The sequence below is a fragment of the Ranitomeya variabilis genome, chromosome 2 (assembly GCF_051348905.1).
Source record: "Ranitomeya variabilis isolate aRanVar5 chromosome 2, aRanVar5.hap1, whole genome shotgun sequence".
Classification (NCBI taxonomy): domain Eukaryota; kingdom Metazoa; phylum Chordata; class Amphibia; order Anura; family Dendrobatidae; genus Ranitomeya; species Ranitomeya variabilis.
This window is the reverse complement of record NC_135233.1, coordinates 647,073,313-647,086,288: the sequence shown is the minus strand read 5'-3', so window position 1 is coordinate 647,086,288 and position 12,976 is coordinate 647,073,313. Positions and strand designations below refer to the sequence as shown.

General features: G+C 47.5%; 1 protein-coding gene across 1 annotated transcript in view; it reads right to left on the bottom strand.

Moving 5' to 3' along the window:
* Positions 1-12,478, bottom strand: part of MAP3K4 (mitogen-activated protein kinase kinase kinase 4) — a 143,044-nt gene extending 130,566 nt beyond the window's left edge. Inside the window, exon 1 of the mRNA XM_077289159.1 lies at positions 12,025-12,478. Within this exon, the coding sequence (XP_077145274.1) occupies positions 12,025-12,029 (5 nt within the window). The 5' untranslated portion in view covers positions 12,030-12,478. The remainder of the gene's footprint in view (positions 1-12,024) is intronic.
* Between the last annotated feature and the right edge of the window lie 498 nt (positions 12,479-12,976).

The following is a 12,976-nucleotide window of genomic DNA, read 5'->3' as shown; positions in this document are numbered from 1 at the left end:
TGTGTGTGTGTTTTTTAACCCTTTCAAACAATTGGAATAATAATGGATAGGTGTCATAATTGACGCCTCTCCATTATTAATCTGGCTTAATGTCACCTTACAATAGCAAGGTGGCATTAACCCTTCATTACCCCATATCCCACCGCTACAGGGAGTGGGAAGAGAGTGGCCAAGTGCCAGAATAGGCGCATCTTCCAGATGTGCCTTTTCTGGGGTGGCTGGGGGCAGATGTTTTTAGCCACGGGGGGGCCAATAACCATGGACCCTCTCCTGGCTATTAATATCTGCCCTCAGTCACTGGCTTTACCATTCTGGCGGAGAAAATTGCGCGGGAGCCCACGCCAATTGTTTCCGCCATTTAACCCTTTATTTCAGCAGCTACAGCGCTGAAATTTTGCACATACACACTACTAACATTAGTAGTGTGGAATATGCAAAAAAAAAGGGGATATGAGATGGTTTACTGTATGTAAACCATGTCTCATATCCTGTCGGGTTTGTGCAGGAGAAATGAAAAGCCGGCAATTGAATTACCGGCTTTTAACACATATCGCGCTGAATGAAATCTAAATACAGAATATATATATGTATGTGTCTCAATGACATATATATATATATATATATATATATATACTGTATATATGTTTTCCCGAACATTTGAGCACATAAATCCATTAGATGTCGGTTTTGCAAGCCTGCGCAAAAATCTCGCAGTACGGATGCCATACGGATTACATACGGAGGATGCCATGCGCAAAATACGCTGACACACCCTGACTACGGATCAATATTTTGGGAACATTTCTCCGTATTACGGCCGTAGTACGGACGTATAATACGTGGCGTATTGTCTTACGCCCAGTGTGAGGCCGGCCAAAGAGGGACTTCCCGTTTCTACATAAAGGAAAAAAAAAAAGGAAGAGTTTACTGGGTAGAAAGGCAAAATGAGCAATTGTAAGTACACAGTGCTATATAACATGATGATTGCAATATATTAACCCCCTTCAATACACAGCGATTTTCTGTTTCCATTTCTTACTCCCCTTCTGCCAAGAGTCATAACTTTTTTTTTTTTTTTTATTTCCCCCCCCATCAACATAGCCATGAGAGGGCTTGTTTTTTGCAGGACGAGTTGTACTTTTAAACGATACCATTGGTTTTACCACATCATGTACTCAAGGACGGGAAAAAAAATTAAAAAAACCTGCAATTTCACAATTTTTTTTTCTTTAATTTATTTACCATGTTCATTAGGCCGGTTTCACACGTCAGTGGCTCCGGTACGTGAGGTGACAGTTTCCTCACGTACCGGAGACACTGACACACGTAGACCCATAAAAATCAATGCATCTGTGCAGATGTCATTGATTTTTTGCGGACCGTGTCTCCGTGTGCCAAACACGGAGACATGTCAGTGTTCGTGGGAGCGCACGTATTACACGGACCCATTAAAGTCAATGGGTCCGTGTAAAACACGGACCGCACACGGACGATGTCCGTCTGCAGTCCGTGTGTGTGCAGGAGACAGCGCTACAGTAAGCGCTGTCCCCCCACATGGTGCTGAAGCCGCCATTCATATCTTCTCTGCAGCAGCGTTTGCTGCAGAGAAAATATGAATAATAGTGTTTAAAATAAAGATCTATGTGTCCGCCGCCCCCCCCCCCACCCCGTGCGCCCCCCCGCTGTTCAGAAAATACTCACCCGCCTCCCTCGCAGTGTTCTGTGCCGGCCGCCCCTTCTACTGTATGCGGTCACGTGGGGCCGCCGATTAGACTCATGAATATGTGGCTCCACCTCCCATGGGGTGGAGCCGCCTATTCATGAGTGTAAATGAGCGGCTCCACGTGACCGCATACAGTGGAAGCCGCGGCCAGACCAGGAAGCACCGACAGCCAACGAGGGAGCGGGTGAGTATTTTCTGAACAGCGGGGGGGGGGGCGGCGGACACATAGATCTTTATTTTAAACACTATTATTCATATTTTCTCTGCAGCAAACGCTGCTGCAGGGAACATATGAATCGCGGATTCAGCACCAAATGCTCGTACGTGTGGTACCCAGCACTGTGCGTGTGGTACCCAGTGGGCACACGGGCGGCACACGTGTGCCACAAGTGTGCCACACTGATGTACACAAGAAACGTAGGGGCACACGGACACGGATAATTCCGGTACCGATTGTTTCCGGTACCGGAATTATCTGGACGTGTGGGACAGCCCTTATACGGTAAAACTGATCTGCCAATATGATTCTCCAGGTGTATGTGTGTGTGTATGTGTGTGTGTGTGTGTGTGTGTGTGTGTGTGTGTGTGTGTGTGTGTATGTGTGTATGTGTGTGTGTGTGTGTGTGTGTGTGTGTGTGTGTGTGTGTGTGTGTGTGTGTGTGTGTGTGTGTGTGTGTGTGTGTGTGTGTGTGTGTGTGTGTGTGTGTATGTATATATATATATATATATATACATACACACACATACAATTTTTTATTATTATTATTCAGGTGGTAAAAAAAAAAAAAAAAAAAAAAAAAAATTACCATAGTTTCTTACTGCCATTTTCTGAAACTTGAAGCATTTCCCTTTTTTTTTTTTCCAGGATCTGGAGATAGATGAGGGGTCTTCTTTGTGACGTTCTTATTGATACCATTATGAGGTAGATATGATGTTTTGATCGCCTCTTGTTGCAATATTGCAGCAGCCAAAAAAACAATTTTCATTTTCTCATTACGCTGTTTACCGATCTGATTAATTTATTTTATATTTTGATAGATAGGACATTTCTGAACCCAGAGATAAATGTTGTTTGTTTTTTTTTACATTGTTTTATTTTCAATGGGGAGGGGTGATTTGAACGTGTATTTTTTTTTTTCCCCACTGTCTGTAATATTCCTCTTAGCTGTACATAGCAGCGAATCAGCAGCGAATCAGCCGTGCCATGTGTAACAGAAATCACAATCTCCTATGATCACCGGCATGAGCCAGCATTCACAGGAGATTCACAATGACAGGCACAGGGGTCTTCTGCAGACACCCGGCTGTCATGACAACCCATTAGTGCCACGCTTTCACACGAACGACAGGGGCACTGATGGGTGGGATTTGCGACGCGTTTATAGCTGGCGTGTTAAATCCCACTATCAGTGGTAGGCCGGGGTCACACTTGCAAGTGCAATGCGAGAAACTCGCACCTCAATACCCGGCACTGCCGCCAGCCCTCGGGACCCGGAGCATTCAGCTACATAGAAATAAATGCAGCCGCAGTGCCGGGTATTGATGCGAGAGACTCGTGCGAGTTTCTCGCTTTGCACTCGCAAGTATGATCCCGGCCATAGACAACGGGTTTTAACTGGTCAACAGCCGCAGGTGGAGCTCCAATCCACCCGCAGCTGTTTCAGACACTTGATGGCTGATTAAATCAACCACTAAGTGTAGGGGGGAAAAAAATGGGGGCTCGGCATGCAAGTCCACATCAAAGGCAGGGACACTACCTTTGACAAAGATGTACGTCAACAGTAGTGAAGGGGTTAAGATAAAAACTTTGATGGGAGTGCTTCTTTAACCTTTTTTCAATTGACTTTTTAGTGCAAAAATGTGAACATTTTGTGAAATGTTACAAAAATTGAGCATACATAAAATCACGCCAGGAGGAAACTGGAATACATATGCACCAATAAAATTGGGAATTTTCGAAAGGCTGCAAATGATGAATCAGGCAAATCAGGCAAAAACATCTGGAAAAATCCAAACCCACCCACAATGGCAAACTTAAAATAGGAGCAAATGGAAAACAGGAATAAAAGACTGAAAACTAGGCAAAAAAAGGCACAAGGCAATTATGAATTAGGCATTTTGAAGTGCTTTAAAAGCGGTAAAAAAAAAACAAAAAACCCATGACTCAATTCATCAGAACTCACCGCAAGAATAATATGCTTAAAGGGAACCTGTCACCCCTGCCTTCTCCTGCCTTGGGCAGGCGTAGTGAGCCCTGCCCGTCTTTCCTCATATGCAGCCCAGCTGACTGCGCCTGTGCGGCCGCCCTGCCTGTGAATCCCAGCCCCGCAATGTGAATAAATCATAAGTCACTGCGGGGCTGGGATTCACAGGCAGGGCGGCCGCGCAGGCGCAGTCAGCTGGGCTGCATATGAGGAAAGACGGGCAGGGCTCACTGCGCCAGGCAGGGGAAAAGAGCGCAGGCGCCGGCTACTTTTGAAAACAGCGGTGAGGAGGAGGCGGCGCCCGGCGCCAAGAAGGGGGAAGCAGGGGGGAAAGGCCGGCCTCCAGGATTGAAGAACAGGTATTTCTGACAAATTATAAAACTGAAGCACCCAGAACTAAAAGAGCCACCTTGTCAGAATGCAGCATTACTGCTGCACAAGATGGCTCTTTTAGTTTGAAACGACTGGGGGGGGTAGCAGGTTGCCTTTAATTCACTCAACCAAAAATGTTACTCCAGTCAGGAACTGCAGTACACTTCCGACAGAAGTTACACTCAAGCACTCCTGATGCGGACCCCGTTGACACCAAATTACTGCAGAATTGTAATACTTAAAGGGGTTGTCCAGTCTACAATGACAAGTTTTACAAGGATAACTACCTGTGTGTCTATTTACTCACTTATATAGTGTCATTAACTCTGCAGTGCTGTTGACTGTGCCATCGATGTGTCATTGCTGTGTGACCTCCAAGGTCCTCACGCACAGCAGAAAAAAGGTGCTGGGACACTTGGTGGAGCTTTTGACCTACACACTGTCGGCACAAAACCCAGAACTACAGAACTACAAAGAGCGATTGTGGTCAATTCTTATTCTCCAATCTAGTTATTGATAACTTGACACCTAATCTGAGAGTAGCATTAGGTAGAGGCAAAGATCCTGATTTCAGAGAGGTGTCACCTCCTGGGCTGCTTGCTGTAGATTTGATAAAATTTTGTCAGAAGGAGTTTATCACTAGTGGACTAGTAAACCTGCTGCCAGGTATTCCTACCACAGCCCACCACGGATTGGCAGCTTTCTGCCTGTGAACAGTGTACTCAGAAAGCTACCAATCAGTGGTGTGCGCAGGGTTATACAAACTCCGCATTTGAGCACTGCTGTGTTTTTATCTTTAAAACCACAGCACCCAGTTAAGTGATACATTCTCGGAATCAGGGTCTCTGCCCCTACATTATGCTGCTCTCAGGTGGGGTAGCAAAAACCTGCCGAGATTCCCTATAATAGTTATTTTTTTGAGACAAAAAATATATTACGTCCCGTGAAACAGACTAAAACACAAATTAAATGGCTCCATACCACAACAACATATTTGTTGCTTAGACCAGATGGTATGTCTGAGCACATTAGCATGTTCAGACACTTTTCACATAATATGCTAGAAACATTCTTCCCAACCAGCAGGCAGAGATGCTGGCTATACTGTGCCACTTCTCCCTCAGCAGGCTGTTACATTCCTCAACAATCCCTTGTTTTTCTACCACAGTCCACCTGATAACGTGACTACACTGTGACAAGGGCCCAGAATGCCAAGAAAAAGCAATTTCCACATTTGTACCGCACCTCCACACTGAAAAACAGAGGGGACCAATTCATCATAGCATTTGTGCCTTTCATTGTCTAATTTTTGGCGTTTATTGCATGTTTTTTTAAAGCCTACATTATGTATTTGCCTGCTTGTTTTTATAGTCATAATGATGAGGAAGGTTTGAGGTTTATGGACGTTTTTGCCAAATTTCTCATTTGTAACCTTTTGAAAAATAGAAACATTTTTGGTGCAGATGTATTCCACAGCTTTCACAGAAGTGGTTTTAGGCAATGTGCAGACGTTGCAGATTTACTGTGGATCCGCAGTGTTTGTTTCCCGCACAGAAACACTGCATATCCGGAGGTGATTTACAGTACAATGTAAATCAATGGAGATAAAAAAATGCTGTGCTAATGGTGCGGAAAATTCCGTGCTGAAAGCGTTGCAGATTAAAAGAAGTAGCATGTCATTTATTTGTGCGGATCTGCAGCGTTTTTGTACCCACTCCATTAGAAATCCGCAGGGGTTAAAACGCATGAAATCCGCACAAAATCCGCAGTAAAGCCTCATCAAATCTGCACCTGCGTTTTCTGCCAAGAGATACAGAATCCGCACAAAAAAATTCCAGAGGCAAATCCGCAAAGTGTGCACATAGCCTTATGTAGACCAGGAATTTATTTATTTATTTATTTTTTTTGCAACATTTCATGAAACATGACTTTTTGCACTAAAAAGTTGAAAGGTTAAGTACCAAAAACAAAAGACCAATTTTAACTTTGCAAAATTCATGATCAGTGTGCGCCAGTTTGAAAAATTTAGTGCAAAAAACAAATATCACAAAGCAAAAACACAAAAGCAACTTCAAAAATATTAGGGCAGCACGGTGGGTCAGTGGTTAGCTTTGCAGCGCTGGGGTCCTGGGTTCAAATCCCACCAAGGATAACATCTGCAAGGAGTTTGTATGTTCTCCCCGTGTTTGTGTGGGTTTCCTCCAGGTTCTCCGGTTTCCTCCCGCACTCCAAAGACATACTGATCGGGAATTTAGATTGCTGTCCCCAATGGGGCTCACAATGACAATGTGTGTAAGAAAGTAAAGTAAATAAATACTCAAAATGATGACTTGGGGTCATCAACAAATAGCTTTGTTTGAAAATAACAAGTGTAAAATTCACTAGCTTGTAACAGCAACTGCAACCATTTTGCTTGGATACTTTCTCAAACAGTTTAGCATGAATAAATACAATAGACAATTGGACCGAGCAGCGCCACACCGGACCCAGCAGCCGAGCAGCGCCACACCGGACCCAGCAGCCAGGAAACTAATCTGGTCCATTAGATAAAGCCTGTTTCATTATGCAGGGAGCTGGTCAGTTAATACATCTTACACCTTGAAGTAAATCTGAATACTTAGGACGCTGCCCTCAAGATGATTTAGAGCCATAATCCAGCCATAAAGCACGCACTTATTCATCCCTTTTATGGCCGTCAGTCACATATGCAGATTGTGACACGTCTAATGGGCCATTGCTTTCATACAACAGTCCCAATTTGCAGTCTGACCACCGCCTCATGGGCGTGAATGACATTGTACCCTGCCCACAGCTTGGGTCAGGAGACTGCAACCTTGTGCATTAGCGCAACTTCCTTCCTCCCTGGGCAGGTGCAATGTGTGGGTGGAAGTCAGGCAGCGTTCCCCCAACTTCACTGCATCGGTGAATGCAAAACGGGTAGTGGCATTTAGGAAAGGATTATGTGGCGTATTTACCGTATGTCACATGTGAGCCTAGCCTTAAGGTACCTTCACATGGAGCGACGCTGCAGCGATAGCGACAACGATGCCGATCGCTGCAGCGTCGTTGTTTGGTCACTGGAGAGCTGTCACACAGACCGCTCTCCAGCGACCAACGATGCCGAGGTCCCCGGGCAACCAGGGTAAACATCGGGTTGCTAAGCGCAGGGCCGCGCTTAGTAACCCGATGTTTACCCTGGTTACCAGTGTAAAATATCGCTGGTATCGTTGCTTTTGCTGTCAAACAACGATACACGGCGATCGGACGACCAAATAAAGTTCTGAACTTTATTCAGCGACCAGCGACATCACAGCAGGATCCTGATCGCTGCTGCCTGTCAAACTAAACGATATCGCTAGCCAGGACGCTGCAACGTCACGGATCACTAGCGATATCGTTACAAAGTCGTTTCGTGTGAAGGTACCTTTAGGCTTTGTTCAAATGAAACTTTTTTCTAGCGTTTTTTTCCTGCAGCCAGAAGCTGTTCTCTTGGCAGTGAAAATTCTGTGTTCCAAAAGCTGGTTTCACTGAGTTTTTGTACATTTGTGATTTGTCTACAGATGAGAAACTGTCACCAGGTTTTGCCCATATAACCTATGGCTGGAACCTTTCAGCCCCATGTGATTGCATTCCAGCATGCTGTATATATGACTCCAATTTACCCCGTAAGGAAAGGTTCACACACTAGGCATTTTTGCAGCATGTTTTTTTTTTTTTTTTTTGCACATTTTCAGCTGTTTTACACTACCAGCAAAGCCTATGAGATTTCAGAAATCTCATGTACACAGCTTGGTTTTCTTGTACTGAGTATTTTGTGCTTTGCTTGGTTAATGCAAAATGGAACATGTCACCTTCAGCATTTTTTCATTGTTTTTTACCCATTGAAAGTAATGGGTTGTGAAAAAACACAGGTATCAGGTTTTGCTACATTTTTTGTGACAAAACCTTATAACTTAAAATGATTTTTTCTTGTCACTGAAATGTATCAGCATGCATAAGGGTATGTGTCCACGTTCAGGATTGCATCAGGATTTGATCAGGATTTTTCATCGGTATTTGTAAGCCAAAACCAGGAGTGGGTGATAAATGCAAAAGTGGTGCATATGTTTCTATTATACTTTTCCTCTAATTGTTCCACTCCTGGTTTTGGCTTACAAATACTTAGGTAAAATACTGATGAAAAATCCTGACCAAATCCTGATGCAATCCTGAACGTGGACACATAACCTTAGAGACAAATATAGCATGACAAAATGCAGCAAAACCTACTTTTTTCTGCAACTTCGTTACTGCAGAAAAAAAAGCAGCAAAGACGCCACATGTTAACATAGCCTAAGGCAAAAAAAAATAACCTTTTATTATACTCACCTATGGGGTGGTCAGGTCCAATGCCGTCCTCTCATTTGTGCGGATGACGCGTCCTACGTTATCCACACAGTGTTCTCAATCGAGCTCCTGCACTGGCGCACTACTCTCTGATCTGCAAAGGGCAAAGTACTCTTCTGCGCATGGGCAGGGAAAGGCCAAAGAGAGCCAGCGCATTACAGTACTTTGCTATGCCCTCGGCAGGCCAGAGAGAGTAGTGCCACGGCGCAGGAGCGCAAAGGTGGTCACTGTGTGATGACGTAGAATGCATCATCCACACAGAGGACAGCAGTGCAGGAAGAGGGGAGGTGCCGGATGAAGACCTGCGACGTCCATCAGACCAGACCGCCCCATAGGCGAGTATAAGGCCAGAGTCACACTACCGTATAACACGGCTGAGTGCCACGCGATAAAACATTGCATAGTACTTGGCCCAGTGTTATACTATGGGGCAGCTCAGATCTGCAAGACTCTGTTCACTCACACCCATACAAGTCTATGGGTGCGAATAAAACATTGCATTGAACTCGGATATCACTCAACTGCAGTGTGATTCCCGCATACGCTGGCAGCAGGGGAGATGGAGAAATGACTTTCTCCGTCTCCTCCGCAGCTGTGCTCCAATCCTGTCATGTAAGAGGATCGGAGCACAGACACTGGGATCACGCTCACAGCAGAGCAGGAGCCAAGGGTCACTGGCATATCGCATCGGATGCTATACAATAGTGACACCGGCCTAATAAAAGGTCTTTTTTTTGCCTAGCAGAGCGAAATGGAGTCATATGTAAAGCATTAGTCCCCATCGTTATTTGCACTCTCATAGCTTTCTAACAGTGAAAACCCACTGAAAGAATTGACAAGCTGCAGAGATTTACAACCGTGCGCCTCTCTGAAGCCGGGACACATACCCCCGGCTTCAGAGGATCAATGATGAGGGGAAGAAGCCGTGCGCATGTGACAGGCAAGTACAGTGTTTGTGATGTCACCAGCTATTATAAGTTATGTCATCGTGGCCACAGGGGCGCACAAGTGGTGAAGGGTTTCTACTATACGGTACTTTTCCTCTGATTATTCCTCTTGTGGTTTTGGCTTATAAATACTTAGGTAAAAAACTGACCAAATACTGATAGTGTGACTGTGGCCTAAAGGCAGAAGGCAATCGGCAGATGCTGAAAGCAGAAACAATGAGAACCTGAAGCAGGCGTAATGGAGATTACAGCTGTAGCTATGGGCAACAGCTTCCCTATAGTAAGAGTGCTGTGCTACTGCCGGGATACAAGGGTCAGCTCGGAGCCCTCCACCATAACAGAAGCAACCAGCACCCTACACACAGCACCGCTTCCCTATAGTAAGAGTGCTGTGCTACTGCCAGGATACAAGGGTCAGCTCGGAGCCCTCCACCATAACAGGTGACCAGCACCCTACACACAGCACCGCTTCCCTATAGTAAGAGTGCTGTGCTACTGCCGGGATACAAGGGTCGGCTCGGAGCCCTCCACCATAACAGAAGCGACCAGCACCCTACACACAGCACAGCTTCCCTATAGTAAGAGTGCTGTGCTACTGCCGGGATACAAAGGTCAGCTCGGAGCCCTCCACCATAACAGAAGTGACCAGCACCCTACACACAGCTGGCACAGCCCCGCTTCCCTATAGTAAGAGTGCTGTGCTACTGCCGGGATACAAGGGTCAGCTCGGAGCCCTCCACCATAACAGAAGTGACCAGCACCCTACACACAGCTGGCACAGCCCCGCTTCCCTATAGTAAGAGTGCTGTGCTACTGCCGGGATACAAAGGTCAGCTCGGAGCCCTCCACCATAACAGAAGTGACCAGCACCCTACACACAGCACCGCTTCCCTATAGTAAGAGTGCTGTGCTACTGCCGGGATACAAGGGTCGGCTCGGAGCCCTCCACCATAACAGAAGTGACCAGCACCCGACACACAGCCGGCACAGCACCGCTTCCCTATAGTAAGAGTTGAGCATGTAACCGTTATCCTCTGCTGTGCTACTGCCGGGATACAAGGGTCAGCTCGGAGCCCTCCACCATAACAGAAGTGACCAGCACCCTACACACAGCCCCGCTTCCCTATAGTAAGAGTGCTGTGCTACTGCCGGGATACAAAGGTCAGCTCGGAGCCCTCCACCATAACAGAAGTGACCAGCACCCTACACACAGCCCCGCTTCCCTATAGTAAGAGTGCTGTGCTACTGCCGGGATACAAGGGTCAGCTCGGAGCCCTCCACCATAACAGAAGTGACCAGCACCCTACACACAGCACCGCTTCCCTATAGTAAGAGTGCTGTGCTACTGCCGGGATACAAGGGTCAGCTCGGAGCCCTCCACCATAACAGAAGTGACCAGCACCCTACACACAGCCCCGCTTCCCTATAGTAAGAGTGCTGTGCTACTGCCGGGATACAAGGGTCGGCTCGGAGCCCTCCACCATAACAGAAGTGACCAGCACCCTACACACAGCACCGCTTCCCTATAGTAAGAGTGCTGTGCTACTGCCGGGATACAAGGGTCAGCTCGGAGCCCTCCACCATAACAGAAGTGACCAGCACCCTACACACAGCCCCGCTTCCCTATAGTAAGAGTGCTGTGCTACTGCCGGGATACAAGGGTCGGCTCGGAGCCCTCCACCATAACAGAAGTGACCAGCACCCTACACACAGCACCGCTTCCCTATAGTAAGAGTGCTGTGCTACTGCCGGGATACAAGGGTCGGCTCGGAGCCCTCCACCATAACAGAAGTGACCAGCACCCTACACACAGCACCGCTTCCCTATAGTAAGAGTGCTGTGCTACTGCCGGGATACAAGGGTCGGCTCGGAGCCCTCCACCATAACAGAAGTGACCAGCACCCTACACACAGCCCCGCTTCCCTATAGTAAGAGTGCTGTGCTACTGCCGGGATACAAGGGTCGGCTCGGAGCCCTCCACCATAACAGAAGTGACCAGCACCGCTTCCCTGTAAGAGTGCTGTGCTACTGCCGGGATACAACCAGCAGCAAGGAATACAATGGGACAGATGTGTAATCCCCTGAACAATGGCAGGGACCAGAGATCAATCACAGCCTGTGCCAGGAGAGCCATGCCCACTTTGGCTCACAATCACAAATCATTGTGGCAGGGGACACTATCAGATATTCTGCAGGCGCCTTGCATCTGTGAATCCCCCACTTTTCACCAACTTGCAGAGAAGTTGCCTCTGCCCTGTGCCCAGGAATCACTGCTGATGGGGGGCACCACGGCACAGGCAGGATGGGAGCTTTCAATGATGGCACCCGCCAGTGATGCCAACCCCTGCACTGCCTCACTAATGCCACTATACAGACCATGGAGGGCACCTACCTCATAGGAGCAGAAGTCACGGCCAACGTCCTTATTACAGCATCCCAGCAGAGTCCATAGAGAGGGTCGCCTCATGCATGGTGCTGCACCCTCCGGCTGCTCCTGGCTTCTTTTTCCTGTCGCCCCCTCTAGCACTGTTGCAGGATGCAAGCGACAAATACCGAGTGGCTCACTATTTGCCAGGAAGGGAGCCGGATCCTCCCGCGCAGGCGCCTTCCCTAGGTGTGGAGCGGCGGCTCACTATTCGGCAGCTGCAGAGGGCAGGCATTGCTTTGCATATGGAGGAGGGCAGAGTTGGAGCCGCTCCATGCAGCAGGCGACGTCGGTACTGAATCGCTTGATTACATTCCACAGATAGTGACGGCACTGCAGCGCTGTGGAAGATGTGGCTTTGTGCGGCCCTCACTCCTCCGCCGAGGCCGGCATGGCGGCTGTGACTCACGGTGTAGTCAGTAGCGGCTGAGGCGGAGAAACGCTGGGAAGGACATATTGCCCTCATGTGTTTCTGATTGTCAGTGCATGCAGAATGGCGTCAGTGCTCTGCAATGTCAGTGCTCATGTCTTCACTAACGTGCAGCTATGGACACGTTTAGGAAATCCACAAAAAACGCCGGGGCCCCTGAGGTGGAGGCACTGTACATAGTATTCCCTATAGTGCCGATCCAACAAGGAAAAGATCATAGTTCTCAGCAGCACGTTAGCCTATGTCAGCAGACTGTGCTGCCTAGAACAATGCAGCCTATTCTGTGCTGCCGAGAACAATGGCAGCCTAGTCTGTGTTGCCAAGAACAATAGTCTGATCTGTGCTGCCGAGAAAAATGGCAGCCTAGTCTGTGCTGCCGAGAACAATGGCAGCCTAGTCTGTGCTTCCGAGAGCACTGGCAGCCTATTTTGTGCTGCCGAGAACAATGGCAGCCTATTTTGTGCTGCCGAGAACAATGGCAGCCTATTC